General features: G+C 41.1%; 1 protein-coding gene across 1 annotated transcript in view; it reads left to right on the top strand.

Moving 5' to 3' along the window:
* Positions 1-264: 264 nt before the first annotated feature.
* LOC119887177 (ras and Rab interactor 2-like) overlaps positions 265-22031 on the top strand; it is a 35160-nt gene continuing 13393 nt past the window's right edge. The window contains exons 1-4 of the mRNA XM_038698082.1: positions 265-298; positions 747-819; positions 4287-4378; positions 15551-17155. Coding sequence (XP_038554010.1) covers positions 265-298; positions 747-819; positions 4287-4378; positions 15551-17155 — 1804 coding nt within the window. The remainder of the gene's footprint in view (positions 299-746; positions 820-4286; positions 4379-15550; positions 17156-22031) is intronic.

Genomic DNA, 22031 nt, shown 5'->3' with positions numbered 1-22031 from the left:
GTAGATGGTGGAAGCTGAGTTTTTAGCAGCTATAGCACCACAGAAAGTGAAGCTGGAAGGCAGGTGAAGTTCTGCATACCCTTCAAACTCAGTGATATAAACACAAGTCAAAAGGTCAAACCCTTATTTCCTGTTGGTGTCACAGAAGGGGGCAGAGTGCCATCTGCTGGTTGAGTGTCCACATAGCAAGAAGGCCTATAAATATGTTAGGAAACTAAAATATGAATTAAATAAATAGGCTAACTGCTATCCTAAGCTACGATAATGAAACTGGGCTGGTTAAGGACTGCAGGGCTGAGTAAGAGTGGAAACAGTTTCTGCCCAGATGAAAGCTTGAAAAATGGAAACAGTGGTGCCTTGAACACCCTGGTTTGTATGTACTGCACTGACACTTAGACAAATAGGAGAACACCTCTCTTTCTGCATCCTGTTCCCTATTTAACCATTTGTTAAGTCCTTTGGATACAAATGTATGCATGACTGTAAAATGTATGAGGGATATAGTCTGAAACTCTTCCTTTTCTTTCTTTTCACCTCTTACTGTGAGCACATCTCATCTTCTTTCTCTAATACAGTACACACACACGCCTGTTATCTCTGTCCACATGCTGATCTTTGTCACGTTTAATCCAGTCCCAGAAGCTTTGACCCTAAACTGTAAAGAAATGACCAGACGGTGTTTAATGCTTTCCCTCTGACAGTTTCTGTGGTTTGTTGTGCCTTGATCATGTTCTGTGCTTCTACAGCTTTCTCTTTGGAGGGATCACGCCTGAGCTTTGCAGACCTTTTCCATCTGGTGGCTTTCTGCTGCATCAGCAGGTGAGTTTCAGTCTGAAAGAACTGATAACAGAAAGAAATGCAGATCTGAACACACAGAAAGATAATATTTAGATTAAGTTACATAAGAGTTACACTTTTGAGGATATGATTATCTGTCCTTCATGAATAAACATCCAGAAATCATAGAAACAATATATGGGTCATTATACGAAACGTGCCATTTTACGTCCCTCAGGGGGGAAAAAAGCTCTAACTCTTAATAAACCATAATACAAAATATATTATAATTTAGTTTCCATAATGTCTCATAATATAAGAATAAATTAATTTCTGTTTTGTTTTTAAAGGATTTTAATCACTTTTGTGCAAAGCATCTTGAAGAAATGTTAAATGGCCTGTCCCTCAGTATGATTTTTCTACTTGCTATTGAGGCCAAAAAAGTCTATCATAAAAAAATTTAAACCTATATAAAGCCTCAAGTGTTGTTTCATTACTCATGAAGGGGTTTTATTCTTAATATGTCTAAAATATTGCAAAAAACAACAATTTAGTTGGGGTCCCCATGTTGTTGTCAACCCAGTTACTTATAATCAAAACACCCCTTTAAAGCTGATGGACTGCTTCAAAAGTTGCATAATTTCCAGGAAGTGACATCACTTGCCTTTTTATGAAGTTTATGGTAAAAGATTAGTAATTGTCACCTCCCTTTTTAATGGATTTTTTTTGAGTTATGTAATGTCTCACGGAGTGGGACGAGCTCAGTGTGTCAACACTGTTACCACAACACATGTTAAAAAGTTATTTATTTTTTGTAAATGTACATATAACATAACAAGCCTCTCATGAATGATCACCATGTGGTGTCATGACATTTACCACAAGGCTAATAGTGGCTGGCAATAACATTTTGCGTCAACCCTGTTACTGTCAACCCTGTTACCATTTCAGTGGTAACAGGGTTGACGAAGGTATATGCTTTTGTGTGTTGTCCTGGAATTTATAATATCAGTGAATCTAACATCATTTTCATCACCCTGTACATGAAAATATGCTTGTCTTCCCCAAGCATTAATCGAGGTCAACTGGACTTGGTTGAAGATGTTTCACACGCTATGCCACACATGAATTTTCCCATGCAGTGAAAAACGTGATAGTAATCAAGTGAACATTGCATTATCATCTAAAAACTGAGCCACATGCTTGCTCTGTTTGGGAATGTGAGCTCTGGAAGAAAATCCAGTTTATCCACATATTTCAAGATCTAATTTATGCAGAAGTTCCATTTAAACCAGCCAAAATGCTTTTTGCAACCAACAATACTCACTTCAACAAATGTTGCATTATCATACATACATCACACATTCCAATGTCTGTGCATGAAAAAAGAATTAGGCTTTCCACCCTAACTGCTGCAAATAAAGTAATATGGTGCAAACCACCACACACTCTATCACTATACCATTGGTGGAACTTGCTGCTAGATATTCTCTCTTTAGGGCTCTCTTTGGCGCAGTCTCGCGGTGCTAAGGGAAAGACCATAAGGTCTTGGTCAGAAGCTCTTCAAGCTGCTGAATCTCTTGCCAGAAGTGTGTGTGTGTGTGTGTGTGTGGGGGGGGTGTTAATTCTCATTAAATGATGCCGTTAGTCTTGTAATATTCTTTTATACACCTGAGAACACAGATTTTGGGAGAGATTCTGAATGTGCAGAAAACCTGCTGAAACATAGAAGCTATTAAAGTCTAGGTTAAAGTTTCTAACTGAATTTTAATTAATTTATCATTGAGGTGCCACATGCACATTGAAAGAGGTTACTTTCCCAAACAAAGACACAAAGAGGAGAAAAGACTAAATCACGCATGCATGTGTGTTGACTAAGCAGGGATGATATTACATGGAAAAGTTGATCCCTGAAATTGGTGCAGATATTTCACTAGAATGCAGGAAAATAAGTGTCAAAATGTTCACATAATTATACATGGAAGATTTCTTAAAAATAGTGTTACAATCGCTTGTGAGCTAAGTGTCTCGTCACACCCCTAGTATTAGGTAATTCAGTGATTGTCTGTACACCCATTGGTACACTGCAACAGGAACTGTTAATAGCTAATTCAGCATGTTAATGATGTCACGTTAAATGTTGCATCATTTTTTAAAATAATTTAAAAAATAAATGTGAGCTGAACAAGTAGCTAACATGGCTTCCTGCCAGACAAAGTTATCTAGCTCATCTTTCAAATGTAGTTCATTTGTAGTTATAGTGAAATGAAATCTTAAAGTTGCAAGTCCTCTTTGTAGACAGTCATGTAGTATTAAGGCTCGTGCAGACTACACGACTTTCAGCGTTGGCTGATCGCCGTGCCGTTCACACTACACAACTTGCAGTCTTGTGATGGGAGTCTTGAAGTCGTTGTGGCGTTCACACTACGTGACTGATTGGTATACAGTACACCAGCTGATAAGGACTCTGTCACCCGACGCTGGTCTCAAACCACGTTTCATCAAGAAAACGTACGTGAAATGACGCGAACCTACAGACAAAACAGCTGTTTATCATAAAGAGTAATTATAAAGGCAAAGAATATGAGTGAAAGAATGGATTAGCACACGCAGGTAGCAGGGAACGTTTGAGCTACAGAGAGACTTCCGGTCATAGCCTGACGGTTGCCGAGCTCTCCGAGCGGCAAATCAGGCTAAAAATCGTGTAGTGTGAACTAGGCTTTAGATGCATTCAACAGCAGGTCACTGTATCATAGACTGCATGTTTTAGAGCGAGATGGTGGTTGAGAAATGGTTTCTCGTAGCTCTGGTTAGAATTAAAGAGTGCTGGTAAAGAGAAACTTGATGTGAATATGCGACTCTCTCACTCTCTGTTTACAGATGGCTGAAAAATTTGCACCTCCTAGCAGCAAATATTCATTGCTGTGCAAAAGTTTTTGAGACTAATCTTTTTAATTAACATAATCCATTTAGGAAAGGTGTTATAGCCCACATACAGAACTGCTTTCACTATTGGTGTGTTGTAAATGTTTATACAGGAAAGGGTTATACTACCCTAATTTTCAAAATCAATATTGCCTCATAAATCGGGTCTTTTCACTTTAATATCGGCATCGGCCCTCAAAAACCCATATTGGTCAGGCTCAGTCATTTATCACATTTAAAGGTTATAGGTTTCACTGAGAGATGATTCCTTCAGAAATCTGTAGGCAGAATTTTCAGCTATGATCACTCAGGTTTGTTTGACTAAAGCCTTTAGAAGTCTTTGGAAACTGTGAAAAAACTTTTAAAGGACTTGTAAAAGACCCACAGGGAGAAGAGCAGTAGGCACATATTACCCTTTGGTTCAGCCAACACCACACACCCAGGCCAAGACACGCTCCTATTTTCCAAAGCAGTGACTCAAACTTTTAGGAATAGGGTTCAGTCCTGCCTCCTTCACTTCATTTTCCTTTTCTTTGTTGACTGAATATTTCTCCTTTTCACTCCACCTTTTCTCTCTTTCTTAGGGACGTGTTACCCTTCACTCTGAAGCTTCCAGAGGCCATCGCGTCTGCCAGAACGTCTGCTTATCTTGAGGAGGTTGCTAAACTTGGAACAGGTTTGTTCTCTCAATATATTTGGATGACAAGTATGCAGTTGTGGGAATGAGTGAACTGTTTGCAGGCTGAAAGTCAAGTATGAAAATGAAATTTCTTGACTACTAACTTACACAATAGATAAAAATAATCATGCTTCATTCATTGATTCCTTTTAGAAAGAATTACCACAAAACGGCCAATAATATTTACAAATTGCAGTGTAAAATCAGACATTGTGCACCCCAATAAAGGGGGGATCGTTTTCTAACGCCTCTGCAAAGATTCAGCGGTGAGATTGGCAGTCGAATCAGGCTCCTTCTTCCTTCTTTGGAAGCATCGAGAGAGACAGAGAGAGAGACCGATTGACTGATTAGCTCAAGAACAGTGTAGAGAGCTTCATGGAATGCTTTTCATGGCCGAGCAGCTGCATTAAAGCCTTCACCAAGTGCAATGCAAAGTGATCAGATGGAGTGGTGTAAAGCATGCCACCACTGGACACTAGAGTAGTGGAGACTTGTTTTCTGGAGTGACGAGTCACAATTCTCTGACTGGGAATCCGATGGATGAGTCTGGGTTTTGCAGTTGCCAGGAGAAGGGTACTTGCCTGACTGCATTGTGCCAAGTCTAAAGTTTGGTGAAAGGGGAGATTATGGTATGGGGCTGTTTTTCATGGGTTGGGTTTGGCCAGTGAAAGGATAGTTAATGCTTCAGCACACCAAGACATTTTGGACAATTTCATGCTCCCAACTGTGGAAACATGTAGTCCATGTAGAAACTTCCTGGCAGATTAAAACTTAAAACAACAACTTCGGACCCAGTATTTAGCATATCTCCATCAGCTGTTCACTGTAAACACACCGCTGCAGCTGGCTGCAATTTCTCAGCTATAAATTTAATGCCGACAGATGGACATCGGCAAGACATGTGTGGATAATAAACTGGATAAAACCATCAAGTTCTTAAAATAACTCCAGCACAGAGAAAGCGACACAAAAATAACAGTTTGGAAGGTTATTAAAACATTTCCAGCGACAAGAGCTGCAGATCAGCTGTAGGGCCGTGTCGTCTGAGCGTTGGAGGAAAGTGATGTTTAACGAACTTAATTACCTGCTGTATCAGCTGTTTTGGAGAGGGGGAGACCGACTTTGGCTCTGTGTAAAAACCTCATGACTGATAACTTAAAACAACAACTCAGGACCCAGTATTTAGCGCAAACGCATCGCTGCACACTGGCTGCTATTTCCAATATATTTAATGCCAACATATGATCTCAGGAGGACATCAGCGAGACTTGTGTGGCTATTCGACTGTTGATTGTTATTGGTTTGCAAACAAAGGTGGAAAAGAGACGAGCAGTTGTAGAAAAACAGCCGACATTATCCAGTTAAAGCCAGTAGCCTACTCGTCCATTGAGAATTTCACTACAAGGCAAGCCCCACCCCCCCAAAGTACCGGTACATTTGGAAAGTACTACCCCCCCCGATGGAGGGGAAAGTGTTCCCCAAAACTACTGTATCTCTGAACTCTCTCACATGTAGGCTATTCTATGTGATCTTCTTTGGATGAGTAATGTAATGTTTCATTTCCTGGTGTTTGTCCGGTGTTGTGGTGGTTTACCACTGAAACCATGAGTGAAGGAACTGTTTCATTTGATAAGATGAGTTGAAGCTTCCTAACAGCTGTCAGAGCGGAGCTGTATTTGTAGAAAGTGAATAGAGTGTGCACTGGCCCAGGTTTGCTAGATGATGATGATTTGTTGTTGTTTAAGATTATCAATGGCAGGGTTAGGGTTAGGGTTAGGTTTCCCCCTTCTGCGGTAGATCCCGTACAGAGCTGCTGCTCCTCCAACTAATAAATCAGAAAGTTCCAGGTTAAATAAAGAGTGGTGGAATAGTGTGAGCAGTTGAAAGTTCAATATTTAAGAGCTCTTCTCTGGTAAATGTTTCCAGAGAAGGACAGCAGAAAACAGAATTTATAAAAATAAAAAAAATGCACTACGGAGCGTAATCCAGAGACAGCTGTCTGCTGCGCCATCTTGGTTAAGAATGGGATGTCATTAACCTAATGTGCATGTAAAGGCAGGTGACCCAAAACCTTTGGCAGTATAGTGTATATACCACATACATTGTTGGTTAAATTAGTTGAGGCGCAGAGAGTGGTTTAAAACTGTGTGGGTGTTGTTGGAGTTATCTTCCACACCACTTCCCTTTTCATTTTCCACTCAGTGACCTTTCTATTCAGGTGCTGTGACTCTGCTTTGAGCTAGTATGTATAGTGTACTCAGACTGTCCTTTGGCCTGACAGCCTCTTAATGAGTTCAGGATGACACACAATGAATTGAATATATTATCATACACTGAATTAAACATTTATATACAATATTACTTTCCCCAGCAACTAGTATTGTAAGTGATTACTATTTCCAAAACAGTTATAGTAGTTAATAATCCAAGCAATGCTGTGTTACTGCTTTAGCAGAAACTTTATATTGTTCAAGTCAGCTGCTAGCCAAAAAGCCAGAGGAAGAATGGAGAACGAGGGAGAGGAGTTCTTTCCACAGCTGTGAGTATTGACATTCCAGGTTGGAGGATTATTTAAAAAATGTAATCCGGTACAATTACTTGTTAAATGTAATCGGTAACGTAATCCAAGTACCACAAAATAAAAGTAATGTAACCTGATTACTTTTAGTTACTTTTGGATTACTTCAATACCAAATACGCAAATAAAGACAGAGTATCAAAGATGCAATGTATGCTCAGTGGATTTTTATAGAAACATACAATTAGAAAATAACCCATTCCCATGAAATCAAAATCGATGTTTAAATGTTTTTATGATGCACTGGGCCTGTACGTCATCTGGCAGGATCTGGCCCATCAATGACAAAATATTGTTTTGTAGATATTCTTGATGATATTTTAGAGTGTGAGTCACACTCTGCCTGTCTGTCATGTCATTTTTTTGTACCTTTTTTGAGTTTAGTCAGCTTTATTATGTTATTTTGGTCTGTTGGGTTTGGGGTTCTGTCTTGTCTGTCATCTAGTGTTCAGTAACCCTTGTCATGTCTGTTACCCCAGTGATCCCTCTGCATGTCTGTCTGTTTTCCCCTGCTCTCTCTCTAACCTCTAAACCTCCGTTGTAAATTGTGCAACCAGCAAAAAGCTTTCAACCACCAACAATTCCACATCTAAAAAATGTATTCCCTTTCCAAAACCTAAAACAAATTCAGAAAAATGTAGGCTGTGGATTGTTCCTAATGTAATGTTAGCTAGCTAAATTCCTGCTGAATGTAACGTTATGATTGTAAGTGCGAATAGAGACCTACCCGGTTTTACAGGAACCGTGTTAGTCCTTAATATCGTTGTCCTTTGTCTCAATTGTCAGTGTTGCTATGGTTCACTTTTACTCTGAGATTGGTTGGCTTTAGCTTTTGGTTCATCAGTTTGACAACTTGAATACAACCTTCAAATGTATGCAAACCTTTGTCTCCTTTCTGAGATAGCTTTTTTAATTTTTACCAAAAATTTGACAATATTTCTCCAGGGAGTGCAGTTATAGACAGTGGCAGCGCCGTGATAAATCTGACCGATCCGACAGTTTGTTGGACTTACACAACAGTAACTAAGAGGGGCGTGGCTTAGCGATGGGTCAGTTAGTTAACATGAGTGGTGAAAGGAAGCGGACAGTGCTTTGCGGCAGTTCTGCCTCCTCCTGCGACTGTCTAGTCAGACATGTGGAAGATCAAGTGGTGGCTGGAGACAAAACAAGGTAGCAGAGGAATGAGATGTCAAGGAGCGAGAGCCTCTCATGTTGGACAGGGCAGACTGGATGCTACAGTGAAACTACAGGTGCTGGTCATGTAATTAGAATATCAAAGTTGACTTATTTCAGTAATTCCATTCAAAAAGTGAAACTTGGATATTCATTCATTACACACAGACTAATATATTTCAAATGTTTCATTTAATTGTGATTAAAACTGACAACTAATGAGAACCCCAAATTCAGTATCTCCAAAAATTTGAATATTACTTTAGACCAATACAAAAGGATTTTTAGAAATGTTGGCCAACTGAAAAGTATGAACATATGAGCATGTACAGCACTCAATACTTGGTTGGGGCTCCTTTTGCCTGAATTACTGCAGCAATGCGGCGTGGCATGGAGTCCATCAGTCTGTGGCACTGCTCAGGTGTTATGAGAGCCCAGGTTGCTCTGATAGTGGCCTTCAGCTCTTCTGCATTGTTGGGTCTGGCGTATCGCATCTTCCTCTTCACAATACCCCATAGATTTTCTATAGGGTTAAGGTCAGGCGAGTTTGCTGGCCAATTAAGAACAGGGATACCATGGTCCTTAAACCAGGTACTGGTAGCTTTGGCACTGTGTGCAGGTGCTAAGTCCTGTTGGAAAATGAAATCTGCATCTCCATAAAGTTGGTCAGCAGCAGGAAGCATGAAGTGCTCTAAAACTTCCTGGTAGATGGCCACGTTGACCTTGGACCTCAGAAAACATAGTGGACCAACACCAGCAGATGACATGGCACCCCAAACATTTACATTTATTCATTTAGCTGACGCTTTTATCGACTTACAACTGCTATAAATGTCAGGTTGCGTGCCTCTGGAGCAACTAGGGGTTAAGTGTCTTGCTCAGGGACTCAAGGGTAGCTGTCTCACAGTGGGAATCGAACCCAGGTCTCCCACACCAAAGGCAAGCGTCTTATCAACGCGCCATCACCAAACCATCACTGACTGTGGAAACTTTACACTGGACTTCAAGCAACGTGGATTCTGTGCCTCTCCTCTCTTCCTCCGGACTCTGGGACCTTGATTTCCAAAGGAAATGCAAAATTTACTTTCATCAGAGAACATAACTTTGGACCACTCAGCAGCAGTCCAGTCCTTTTGTCTTTGGCCCAGGCGAGACGCTTCTGAGGCTGTGTCTTGTTCAAGAGTGGCTTGACACAAGGAATACGACCCATGTCTTGCATACGTCTGTGCGTGGTGCTTCTTGAAGCACTGACTCCAGCTGCAGTCCACTCTTTGTGAATCTCCCCCACATTTTTGAATGGGTTTTGTTTCACAATCTTTTAATGTGCTTGGACACAGAGCTCTGTGAACAGCCAGCCTCTTTAGCAATGACCTTTTGTGTCTTGCCCTCCTTGTGCAAGGTGTCAATGGTCGTCTCTTGGACAGCTGTCAAGTCAGCAGTCTTCCCCATGATTGTGTAGCCTACAGAACTAGACTGAGAGACCATTTAAAGGCCTTTGCAGGTGTTTTGAGTTAATTAGCTGATTAGAGTGTGGCACCAGGTGTCTTCGATATTGAACCTTTTCACAATATTCTAATTTTCTGAGATACAGATTTTGGGGTTTTCATTAGTTGTCAGTTTTAATCATCACAATTAAATGAAATAAACATTTGAAATATATCAGTCTGTGTGTAATGAATGAATTAATATAATATCCAAGTTTCACTTTTTGAATGGAATTACTGAAATAAATCAACTTTTTGATGATATTCTAATTATATGACCAGCACCTGTAAAGGCAAACATTATTATATACTAAAATTATATACAGACCTACAGACATGCATCTTCTCTGTATTTTCTATTAAAGGGTTCCGGCTTATGAATCAGTTCTGACTGACATAAGAACAACCTTTATGGCAGGGAAACATGAGAAAAGTACTGTTGACTCATTATAACTTAATTACCTGTTATATGGCTCTCCACCTGTAATGACAGTTTGATTAAGGATACTGTTTGTGTTTTGTGATGCCTTTTGAAGGCGCTTACGTTCATTATCAAGTTATTAAGTTGAAGTGTGAGAAGCTTGGCAGGACCAGTTTATCCCAGCTACTATGGAGACCCCCAAATGGAGACATCTGAGAAAAACATGTTCCCCCAAACTATTTATCCCACATTCCCAGAAACTGATCAGTATTTCTACACTGGATACCACCAAGCCTATGTTTTTCCTCTACATTGGGTTGTCAGAATTTGATTAAACCCAAATTCTGATACTTACCACGAGTTTAGCCACAACCCAGCATAACTGCCTTCTCTGGAGTAAACAGCTGCATCTCTGTACTCACCTGCTGAAGTTCAGTAAAGTTCATAAATGGAGATTCCTTGTCGTGTAAAGTGATTTCCACCCACGCACATCCAGAAGAAGTAGGCTGAGTTAGCCTACCTCACTACGAGGTCAGAACACACTATCAGCACTTGTAGAACTAATTAAGAATTTTATTTAAATTCAAACTTCAAATCAACATCATGAAGCGGTTTTCATGAAGGCCACATGATGCAGATAACAGCTCCACAAAAAGTAAAAAGTGGATCTTGAATTAAGATTATTTGTCAAACTCGTATTTCAAAGGTCAACGTCTTCTGTTTTGTATTTAGTGGAACAAATACCTGAAATAAATGAAATGCATTGGCTTTTGGTGACTTGTTGACAGTGATACTTGCAAAATGAATAGGATATTTATGGCATTGTTTTCATGAAAAATGTATTACGCATTAGCTAAACTGCATGCACGCCATCTCATATTTAGCAGCTCGTCTGTGCTTTTGAGTAAAATGTTTGATATACTGATGTTTATTGTCAGTATACTGGTTAGAGTTTACTAGTAGGTTAAATTTTGGAGAAACAGGGTTGTCCCTGAATAGTCCTGGCTCAGCTACAATACAAGTGTCGTAAGTAAGGGCTTGATAAGATCTACTTTCCTCTGCTGCAGGTTTGGCTTATCTTGTCAGGTCAGAGGCTCCTGCTGTTTTCCAAAATCTAATGTCAATTTTAAAACAGCTAATCCACCATTTAAACAACAAACTGAAAATTAGTATATTTTTCCTAACTTTATATGGTCACACTGATGGACAGTGTGAAGAACTTTAAACTTGATAAGTTTTCAAGTTTAAAGTTATTTTTATAGTAAAACCAACAGACTCAGCCAGATAGCAGTTAAGATGATTTTTACTTTTTATAACTGAGCTCAAGTGTTGGAGCATGGTAAAAGTCAATAAAAAGACAAATGCTGCCCACAATTGCATGTAATAAGTATGTTTATTTGAGCCACCTATTTGATGTAAATACTACATTCCTCCAGTCAATAATTAAGTTTCTGAAATATTCTCAGCTCCAGAAGAAGGCAAAGTGATTCACTTCATGTCCCCTACAGTGTGTTAGCTCTGTATTTTTAGCTCCAGCTCAGCTGTCATATCTCTCTACAAGTTATCCCTGACTTACCTTTGACTTTCCCAGGACTAACATCAACCACTCCAAACCACATACCTCTCTGCCCCAGGTGTACCGTGTGTTTGTGTGCGCGCGCGTGTGTGTGTGTTCAAACACTGTAGCGCTTTGGTGTGCTTTGCATGTACTTGTGTGAACATGCCTGTACATATAACTGAGTAATCAAAACGATTCCACAGAATTACAAGTGTCAAGAAAAAATTGTACTGTAATTATCAACTGTATCTAATATTACAGTAAATAGCAGTATAGTTTATACAGTAATAAAAGCATGTAACAGAGAAAAAGAATTTTAATAGAGAGAATAAACTTTGTACTGTAGGAAATAGGAAAAAGCTTTCTGTGTCAGGAGGGAGAGAGAGAGACTTCAACTGAAAGGGAGGGAGGCGGGAATACTGTGCCAGCCCACAGACGAATGAGTCATAACACAGATTGAGCCTGAGGGAGCCAGAGAAGCTAGTCAAGTTTCAGCTTGTGCAGATACAGCACTGTGTCTTCTGCTGTACCATCCGAACTGTACAGAGAAATTACACGGAGTGTGAGATTAACAGCTCACATTTGCATCGCTGAGATCACAGTGAGTATTGTTGCACTCTTTTCTGCTCTGTAGCTGTGTGAAGGAGCTGCTCTGTGACTGGAACTCCTATTGTTCATGTTGTATTGTTCCCACTGGTGTGTGTATGTCTTGTTTTGCTCTGTCTGGTACGCTTGGATTCTATTCTTGGATTCTTGTAACTGTTGTTACAGTAATTCAGTGCGCTTGTCCTCTCATTTCCTGGAAAAATCCTCCCTGACAGGTCTACCCTCTCAGACTGCAAAGGTAGAGAGCAGTGATTTTGCACAAAGCAGCATTGAGTTTTCTGAGACTGGTTGTAATTGTAGGACTTACAGGACTATTACTATTACAGGACTATTGAGTCATTGGGAGTGGATGAGTTGGCATAAGTTAATGATTTGTCAGCATATTATTTCTTTCTGCCGCTCACTGTGGTATAACAGTTTGGTTTGAGTCTATAAAACTGTCAGCTATAAAAAAAGAACAGCAGGAAAACAAATAGCTGACAACTGACAGTTTTATTGTTGGTAGGGGCTAAACTGATACACAACACATGGTTCAAGATGTACCAGAGTTTTGGGGGTTACATAGAGAATAACTAGAGTTACATTCCACATACACATACAGTCACCTTCACACTGTAATTATTGCTGTTGGAGTGAAGCATTTGAAAAAAATATTTCTTTGGCATTTGCTAGGGCCCGAGGGTGGGTTTTAGGAAGCCGATGCCGTAATTAAAGTGAAAAAGAGCCAATATTGATTTTGAAAATTATTTGGACCCCTTTCCTGAATAAACTACACTTAGAACAGGAACAATATTGAAAGCTGTTCTGTATGTGGGTTAAAATACCTTTCCTAAATAGATTATGTTAATTTAATAGATTTACAATGTCAACAACTTAACATGTAAACATCCATCGTCAACCGCTTATCCTGTGTACAGGGTCGGGCGAAATGCGGGGTATACCCAGGACAGGTCGCCAGTCCATTGCAGGGTCACAAATAGACAGACAACTACTCACACAAATTTAGGGTCACCAATCAACCTAGTCCACATGTCTTTGGATGGTGGGAAGAAGCCGGAGTACCCGGAGAGAACATGCAAACTCCATGAAATACGGTAGACTGTGTCTCGATATTACACAATATGGCTCCTCCACCACTCCTACTTACATCACATTAAAAACCGGCCCAACAACTAGAGGAGATATGGCCAATCTACTTTTTCTGTCAGAGCCTCTCAGGATTGGAACAATTTACAGCAACACATAAACTGTGCCAACATTAAGAGCTTGGTTTATTAGAAATAAAAAGTGTGAACCAGCGTTTCCCATAAGTTCATTTATTTATGGCGGCCCACCACAATATCAACTCTGACGCCACATATAGATTTTTGATTTTTTTACTAGGCCTATTTAAAATCGTATTTGATTCCAGAGCGCCGTAGCGCATACATCCTCTTGCTTGTCCTTCTCGCTCACCCGTCCCTCATTTTCTCACTCTCTCGCTCGCTCTCCTCTCCCTCATGAACACAGCTGCACACATCTGTCCAGCAGAACGCTGTTAATGTTGGAGACCCAGCTTTAAAAAGTTATTAATTTGTAAGGAGCCTAGCTAATAAGGAGAGCTAAGTAAGTCGACTGCACACGCAGCTGCTTATCATAGGCTCTGTACATACTGCTATTATGCTATTTGTTAATTGTGTGTGTCATAAGAGTGTTTTTTTTATGTAGCACAGACTCTGTATCTACATATTTAGGTTTTATCGTTGATTGTATTTTCAGTGCTTTTATTCTTTACGTTTGTACTCTTTGTACTATTGCCTGCTGGAGACTACAGATGAAAATGATCCTTTTTGACTAACTCTAGCATATTTTCAGAAATGCTATGCACTGTCACCGCCATGGAGAGTCAGGAGGAAAGTAGCCACTGCGTAAAAACCTTGGTTTGTTTCATTCAGTGCGTCCCGAGTATGTGGAAATCGTATGTACCTGCCTGAGATTGCACTAAGTACAACACACCTGAAAAACAGCTTTGGGAAACCTCAGCAGAAACGTACAGTATGCTGGAATGACCCAGATGCGAGGAAATGCCAGCAGATCATGCTTCATCCAGCCAGAGGGAATAATCACCGACCGTCCACACCGTGCCCGGTTGCTCCGTGATCTCCTGTCCCTGTACAGCTCAACGCCCCATTCCCTCTCCGATACCTACAATGGGTTGTGTCGCTATTACGACTGGCGCGCTGTGAACAGTTGGTGATCGTTCCCTCTGGCTGGATAAATTTTACGCGTGATCCATGCACTACTGCGGTTGGGGGCTCTTCGCAGTGCCACGCAACTTTCTAAATTTTTCCATCTCATGGAGAAAAGAAGTCAGGTCGAAACATAATTTGCTTTATTGGCGTGAAATTTAATACAACAGTATTGCCAAAGCTAAAGGAAAATACAAAAAATAACTATTCTATTCATATAGTTCATCGAATAAATAATTGTATTTCAATACGTTGGATATAGAAAATATCTCATATTAATTTCTCTACGTCTTCTTTCATTACGGCTGTGTCTCCTTCTGCCAATGATAACAGCAGCCATCTCTGCGCAACACTTGGTGGTTTGCACCTTCCTTTCAAACATATTAAATACAGATGCTGTTGCACTCATGTGAAATTGCGTTTTGGCTTGTTGGATCACAATGCGTGTAGTAAATAAATATATTTGCATGTTACCCTCCCATTACTTTGCACAATAACAGCCCCAAACTGCATATTCATTAAGGCAAGTAATAAATGAACAACAGGTGCTATCTTGCACTTTTGAAAGACGTCATTCTGCATGCACACCATTAGTAGATCAGCTTACGTGTTAATTTGCTGGTGATATCAAGTTTGCACACGTTTTTAAACGGGCAAAACTTTAAACGTAAATGCGGCCCTAAATCTTTTCCAAGTCTTTTCTATCCTGTCTGTCTGTGCTTCTTGTGCTATGCCTATAAGGTTTTGTTTAGATAGGTTAAACCTCTGTTGTTTATTGTCCTAGCTATATTGTTTTTTGACCATGTCCAAAAATGTATGCCATTGCTATTATACATTGTTACAGTTTGGCTTGTGTGTGTTGGTGCTGATGTTGATATTGACCAACTGTGTTTGTTTTTATGTTGATCTAGTCAATTTTTACTTATATTGGGCTTGACCTGTATTACTGTACTATTTTAATCCTTTTATCTTTTTAGGTGTGACCTATTACTATCTGTCCAGGGACAGCAGGCTAGTTCTGCACATTATACATTGATTTATGTATTAGTGTGCATTGTCCCTGTTAAATAAACTTGAAATAAATGAAAATCAGACATATTATATTTTTCTGTCTCACACAGGCTTTTGGGATGCTCCGTTGTGCCACAGGAGGAAGGGCTCAGTCTCCTTGGCAGGAATAGCTGCTCCCAACAGACCACTTCCGCCTGTCTCTTTGGCAACCACCCCAGGACGCCCTCGGCTTCGAACTCGCACCCCATCTGAGCTGCTTGAGTGTTGGCACTCCAACGGAGCACTTTGTTTCATCAACCCCCTCTTCATAAAGGTTCACCAACAAGACGGTGACGACAGCACCACTTCAAATCTCTCTAGCACAAGAAATCAAGGCCTGAGGGAGGAACCCATTAGCAACAGCCTGGAAACGACCAACCAGGACACTCGGTGCTCTTGTAGAGACAGTCCTCAGGTCTGTAGCGCTGATCACAGTGACAGCAGCCTGTCAGGTCAAAGCAATCTGCAGAGCCTTGGCAGAAACACAGAGTTACAAGACAGTAACATTGATACCAGCAGCAGCAATCAGAAGCTGAGTACTGCAGACAGTGTGTCAAGCCCCCCACCTCCTCGTCCACCCCCACCTCGCTTTGTGGCACAACACTCAGCCCCTCCCGTCCGACAGCGCAGAATGCCAGAGAAGATCTCTTGGATCAATGTCCCAAAGGAGAAGGTAGAGGAGAGGGCCAGCCTCCTTTTTCATCTGGGCTCCTCACTAAGCATCAGCCCCTCATCCTCCCCTCCCAAAAGACTCAGCATCAGTACTCCCATATCCATTCCTTGTCAATCCCTGCCCATCTCTCTATCATCTCTCTCATCCTCTCCCGGTCAGACCAGGGCCTCACCATCCTCCAGTCAGGAAGATGCCCAGTGCCACTTGGCACTGGAGGACCACAATATTGAGAAAGCCCTCATTAGGGCCAAACTGCGTAAAACTACCAGGGTCCCCGCCCAGGACTCCAGCAGTCCTCCAGACCTGTCACTGATGACTACAAGAAAGCATGCAGAAAGGACAGGAGAAGAAGCAGGTGAGGAATGCAGTAGCGGAGGTCAGAGGCTAAGTGACATGAGCCTTTCCACAGATTCCTCAGACTCTCTGGATCTGTCTCAGTCTTCAGCCTTCTTCCTTCCTCCTTTACATGACCCTAGTCCCCCCACTGTGGCTGATTTTAACACCCACCTCCCCTTCTCCCTCCCACCATCCCAACTGCCTTACTGCAGCATGGAGGAGGATGAGGTTGACGAGGATGACGAGGACGAAGAGGAGCCTGACAATGGCGTCAGCCTCGAGAGTGACCAGGACCTCACCATGATGCCACCGGGCCACCATACAAAGCGTCGCTCTAGTGCCAGTGCTCTGATCCTGCAGAAGGCCCTGCGAGGGCACCTGCACAAGATGAGTGGGGTTTTCAACTCGCTGCTAACGCCCGAGAAGAGGGCGATCCGCAGGGTGGTAGAGTTGTCCAGCGATAAAGGCTCATACTTTGGCTGCCTGGTGCAGGACTTCCTGAGCTACATGGGCGAGGGTGCGGGCACCCAGGCCTGGCAGAGCTATGCATCTGGACTGGAGCTTCTGCAGACTCTCCGCCAGTTTATCACTCAGATGAAGAGCTACCTGCAACAGAGCTCTGAGCTGGAGCCGCCAATTGAGAGCCTCATTCCTGAAGACCAGATAGGTGAGTACCAAATTAAATAGTTCCACCATCTTTTCCTCTAGCTGCAGTGGCTTGTGCACTGCAAATGTGGAAACAAGGTCAGCCATGCTTTAAATATAGTTATTGTGGGTGTATGTTGTGTGCCTAAAGGTTTGGTCAGTTGTTCACAGTTGACATGCTGGGACTGCTCGATTGCATTATGACCTTGTCCTCAAGTCAACAGGGAGGGAGGTTTATTTTTGGGAAGTATGAATGAGTTATGTATTTATGGAGAAATCTACATTTTTATGGTCACAGAAAGCAATTTTAATGCAGACGCAGCAGTTTCACTTTGATATTTTAGTAATGAGGACATTGGAAAACTTGTGCTCACGTGTTTGCAGCTGGATATGTATATTCAGTGGTAGGTAGGGGCGGTTGTGACTCAGGAGGTAGAGCGGGTTTGCCCGTTAATCGGAAGGTTGGCGGTTCAATCCCCATGTCAAAGTATCCTTGGGCAAGATACTGAACTGAATTGCCTCTGGTGTTCCACCAGTGTACGAATGTGTGTGAATGTTAGTTTCTGTTGAGCACAGGCTCAGTGAATGAATGTATGTGAAAGTGCTTTGAGTGGATCGAAAAAAGACTAGAAAGGCGCTATACAAATACAGAGCATTTACATTTGGTAAGTCAGTATTCATTTGAAAAACAAAGTAAGGACCGGTGAACAATCCAATCAGTATTACCTTTTGAAACTGAGCGCAAATATCCTGTAATCCAATATTAATATTTGCATTTCCATCTTTTTACCCTTTATTATATCCCTCCTTTATTGCATCTTACAATGCCATGACACAACCACACAGATACATACGAGTACACACACACCTACTGAAATAGTTTCTGAATCATTTAGATCAAGATTTAGTTTGCTGCATTAGACCATGGACAGAGTAGCATGTGAACAAAGAACACAAAGAGCGTTTTATCTCGAAAGGAAGGGGGTGGTTGTACAACCTGTTTCTACTGGCCCCATTTTAATGGCTCACCAGAGGGCTATAATTATGAGGTCATGAATTGGGTGAAAAACTTTGATTAGTAATCATCACATAACATGAACACTAATCTTGAATGCTGACATCTTAAATTTTCATGTTTTTATTGTTTTACATGTAACACTAAGAAGCAGTTCTGATCTCTGTCGCGGGAAATTATATTCCTGGTGAGGAATTAAGCAAATAATTGAGTTACAACCAACTGTTGTCTCTGAAGATTTTATTAATAAAAGAGAATAAACAGAAGTACTACAACACATACTGCTGGTCCAGAGACCTGCCGCCTAGGGCAGCTTCGGGCGTCTGGCCCCGAGCAAAGGGATGCATCATCATTTACACAGTCTAGGTTTCTATGTTTTGGGGAACAGAGATCCTCTCTCAGCCTTGAATGAACATTCCAGGAGAGTAGAGGAACAACAAGAGGGGAAAACACCAAAACAATCTCACAGCTCTGACCTAAACCCGCGTAAATGTGGATGGACTAACATAAGGAGTATAGGAGAAGGAATGTTTAAGGATAAAAACACAATAAATATATCTAAGACATAACAATGATAGTAGTAGTAATAATAATAGTAAAAGAACATACATAAAAGATTACAAGAGGACACAATTTTCTGCCATAACAATCCTCCCTCTGGCCATATACATACATATACAGACATCCAAATACAGAAAATTGACAATAGAAAATTAGCCTTAGCTAATTTTGCAGAACATAGACATTGTTAAGTTATGAATAAGCAGGAGAACATATTTGTATTTGTACTCATCCTGGATAAGAACCTTGGCTATCAAATATGTATCGCGATTTATGGTGTGGTATCTGTAAAGTACCTCAAAGGAGGGGTGTAAGGTTTGCTCCACTCAAAGTGCTGTTTCGGAAGTTTTGACCATAAAAACTACTACCTCTGAAGTTGAGATAAAGGACAATAACTTTCTCTTTCCTTTTATCAAATGCTTGAAACTAAGAACTGTATAATTGTTTATGACATTTAAGAATTGATTGTGGAAAGGTATTAGATTAAAACATGCACCAAATAGGCTTTAAGACCATATTAAAAATTAAGACACAGAAATCAGAGGTGACCTAAAAGCCCTTCCCCTGGAGACACGCCCCAGGTAACACAAACACAGCGCCTTGAGCTCTAGTCCGCTATCTCATGCTCCGCTCTCTGCTCCTCATGCCTGCTCCCCAGGCGTCTCGCTCCTAGCAACGCCAGCAATCAAGAGTTCGGCCCGGAAATACCTCCAAGACTCTTAAATGTGTCTTTTGTCTCAAAGCAACGTACTTAGCCAATATTCACATGGTTCTGCGAACCTTCGGGAATGTACCTTTTCTTTGTTTTGTTATTAGACCGTTTAAATCACGCAACTTTGAATTTAGAAACAACCGAGTTTCTTTTAAAGCTTTATATCTGTCGAATTAACTTCCGCTACTCCCACCGAAGTTCAGACTCAGCCACGTGGTTAGTCACGCCAGCTGTAACACCACGGACATCAAAAAGCGAACAAAGCCAGGCCAACGCCCTACCACTGTTAGTTTTCCACAACCACCAGCCAGCCAAAGGACTCCCCATCGGCCCAAAAACCCACTCGAGAGGCCGTGTGGCGTGCCAAGCCACGGAGGCCCTGAACACAAAGAACGAGCCGACAGTGAGCCTTTGTCATCCAGATGGTGGGATAAACAACACGCAGTAAGCCAAAACCAAAATCCTGCATTCTGTGGCCAGTTGATGTCTAGCTGTAATCCTTTAGCTTTAGTCTTTTAGTCCTAAAACTCCTAGCCAGATTGAATTTATCATATAACTCGCGTTCATTAGTTCTCTTACTCCCTTAGAATTAAATTCTTTGCCACAATAGACCAACTAAATTCACATTCACCTCTATTACTCTAATTGATTGCATTCTGATTGTTTAATCATTATTGTTTTGTCTTTTGATATATTTAACCTCACTTTGTATTCACTTTAGTTAGTTAATAAATTTCACCTTAATCACGGGAACTGTGTGTGTGTGTGTGTACTGCTAGCTCCAGGTCACTGGATGGAGAATTCACCTTTCGATTTGAGACTGACTGACTGACTGATTAAACTGATTTAAAATGACTAGCAATTACTAATGGACAGGTACCCACCTGTCACTCAAGCAGCCACGTCAGGTGCCTAGCCACTATGTTTTTTGAGCAATCGCACCCAATTTGGTGCAGAACATCTCTGACCAAGCCAGAAAAGGTTACTCTTTTCAGATTTTTGTTTTATATTCCATACAGTTTTGCCCTCAAAGTTTGCTCAAATGGTGTGGGCATGGCTTATAAAACAATGTCACGTCTCCTAAATGTGCTATTTCAACCACTTTTGGTGGATATAAAATACTATACATATGTCTGAGTGATCATGGCATTGGCGTTTGGTGCCATTTGGCCAACAGGTGGCGTTGTAGCAGAAGCATCTAACTATAAAGGAAGGAATCTCTATCTATGTGTGTATGACTGTCCGCATATCTCGTTGATCAGGTGAGTGGTTCTCGAGAACAGTGCAAGCAGCACTTCCAGTGGCCAAGCAACAGCCTCTTCCCAAATGGGAACTGCAGTAGTTTTTATTGATCTGTTATTGTAAACTTCTCAGCCTGGGAAAGTGGTTCTGTATGTCTTCTGTGGCTCTGCAGAGAGCTGTCCAAAGTCTGTGTAAGAAATCCTCTGGTGCACAGGAAGTGATGCTTTTTATGGCAACACAGTTTGGGATTTTTGAATAATTATTCAAACTGAGTAGGTGTACAAATTAATGTATACCTATGGCAATGGAGCGATGGATAAGACACATGGTGTAGGAGACACGGGTTTGATTCCCACTGCGACATCCACCAATGTGTCCCTGAGCAAGACACTTAACCCCTAGTTGCTCCAGTGGCATGCAACCTCTGACATATAGCAGTTGTAAGTCGCTTTGGATAAAAGTATTATTATTAATTAATTAATATTCTAAATGACTAATTATTATTATAGAGACTTAAACACAAGTCATTGACCACTTATATAAATTGTTTTTTCCATATTTAGATAAAATAGGCCCAGGTGTTTTCTCCTGACTGCTGGCCATCAAATAAAGCATTAAAATCTCCAAATAATAATGAAAAAACCCAGAGATTATCAAAAATTAATGTTTTAGGCTTGAATGACACAATGTCTGAATGGAAAAAAAACAAAGACAAAAATGTATTGTTTGTATGTTGCAACTTGTGCCTGAATTTCTGGTATAGTAAGTATTTTTCACAATGATGACACACTGGGTACTGCTGTGGTTTTAGTTCTTGGAATAGTTGCACAATATTTTGTTGTGAAAGCTTCAGAGTGTTTTCTGCTCAACTCAAAGGCTGGACGGCCCAGATGCACTGGGTGACGACCGTCTGCCAATTCGTCCAATCTCTGTCTTACCCCGACTCCCGTTCTGTAGTTCTTTTAAACTAACTCTCCAATCAGTGAGAGGATTTGAGGCAAGCCCCCTCTACTTGCTGTCTTTCTCTGACACTGTCTTTGCATTTTGTCTTGGTTTCTGTGTTTCATTTTCTCTCTCTCTTTTTCTTGCCTCCAAATCTAGTCTTCCACTCTCATTGCTTCAAAGTAACATGCTGACATAGTAGCAAAGAAAACAACGAATGTGCAGAAATGAAGGGAACACATCACATTAAGGTATCCATGTTGATGCAAAGAAAGGAAATCTGTGATTTTCAGAGGAGACAATCAGAGTTTCAGAAATGGAAGATGCTGTTGTTGTTCCTGTCTAGCGCTCAATCAGCAACCTAGCCGTGTGTGTTTGGTTTCAGGGTGTTCAGGCGGGGTGAGGTCGCAGAATAGAGTTCCTTGT

Source organism: Micropterus salmoides, unplaced genomic scaffold (genome assembly GCF_014851395.1).
Source record: "Micropterus salmoides isolate LMB-PRFRI ecotype aquatic unplaced genomic scaffold, ASM1485139v1 Ms_hic_scaffold_4032, whole genome shotgun sequence".
In the NCBI taxonomy this organism is placed as follows: domain Eukaryota; kingdom Metazoa; phylum Chordata; class Actinopteri; order Centrarchiformes; family Centrarchidae; genus Micropterus; species Micropterus salmoides.
This window is presented reverse-complemented; position numbering and strand designations above follow the sequence as displayed.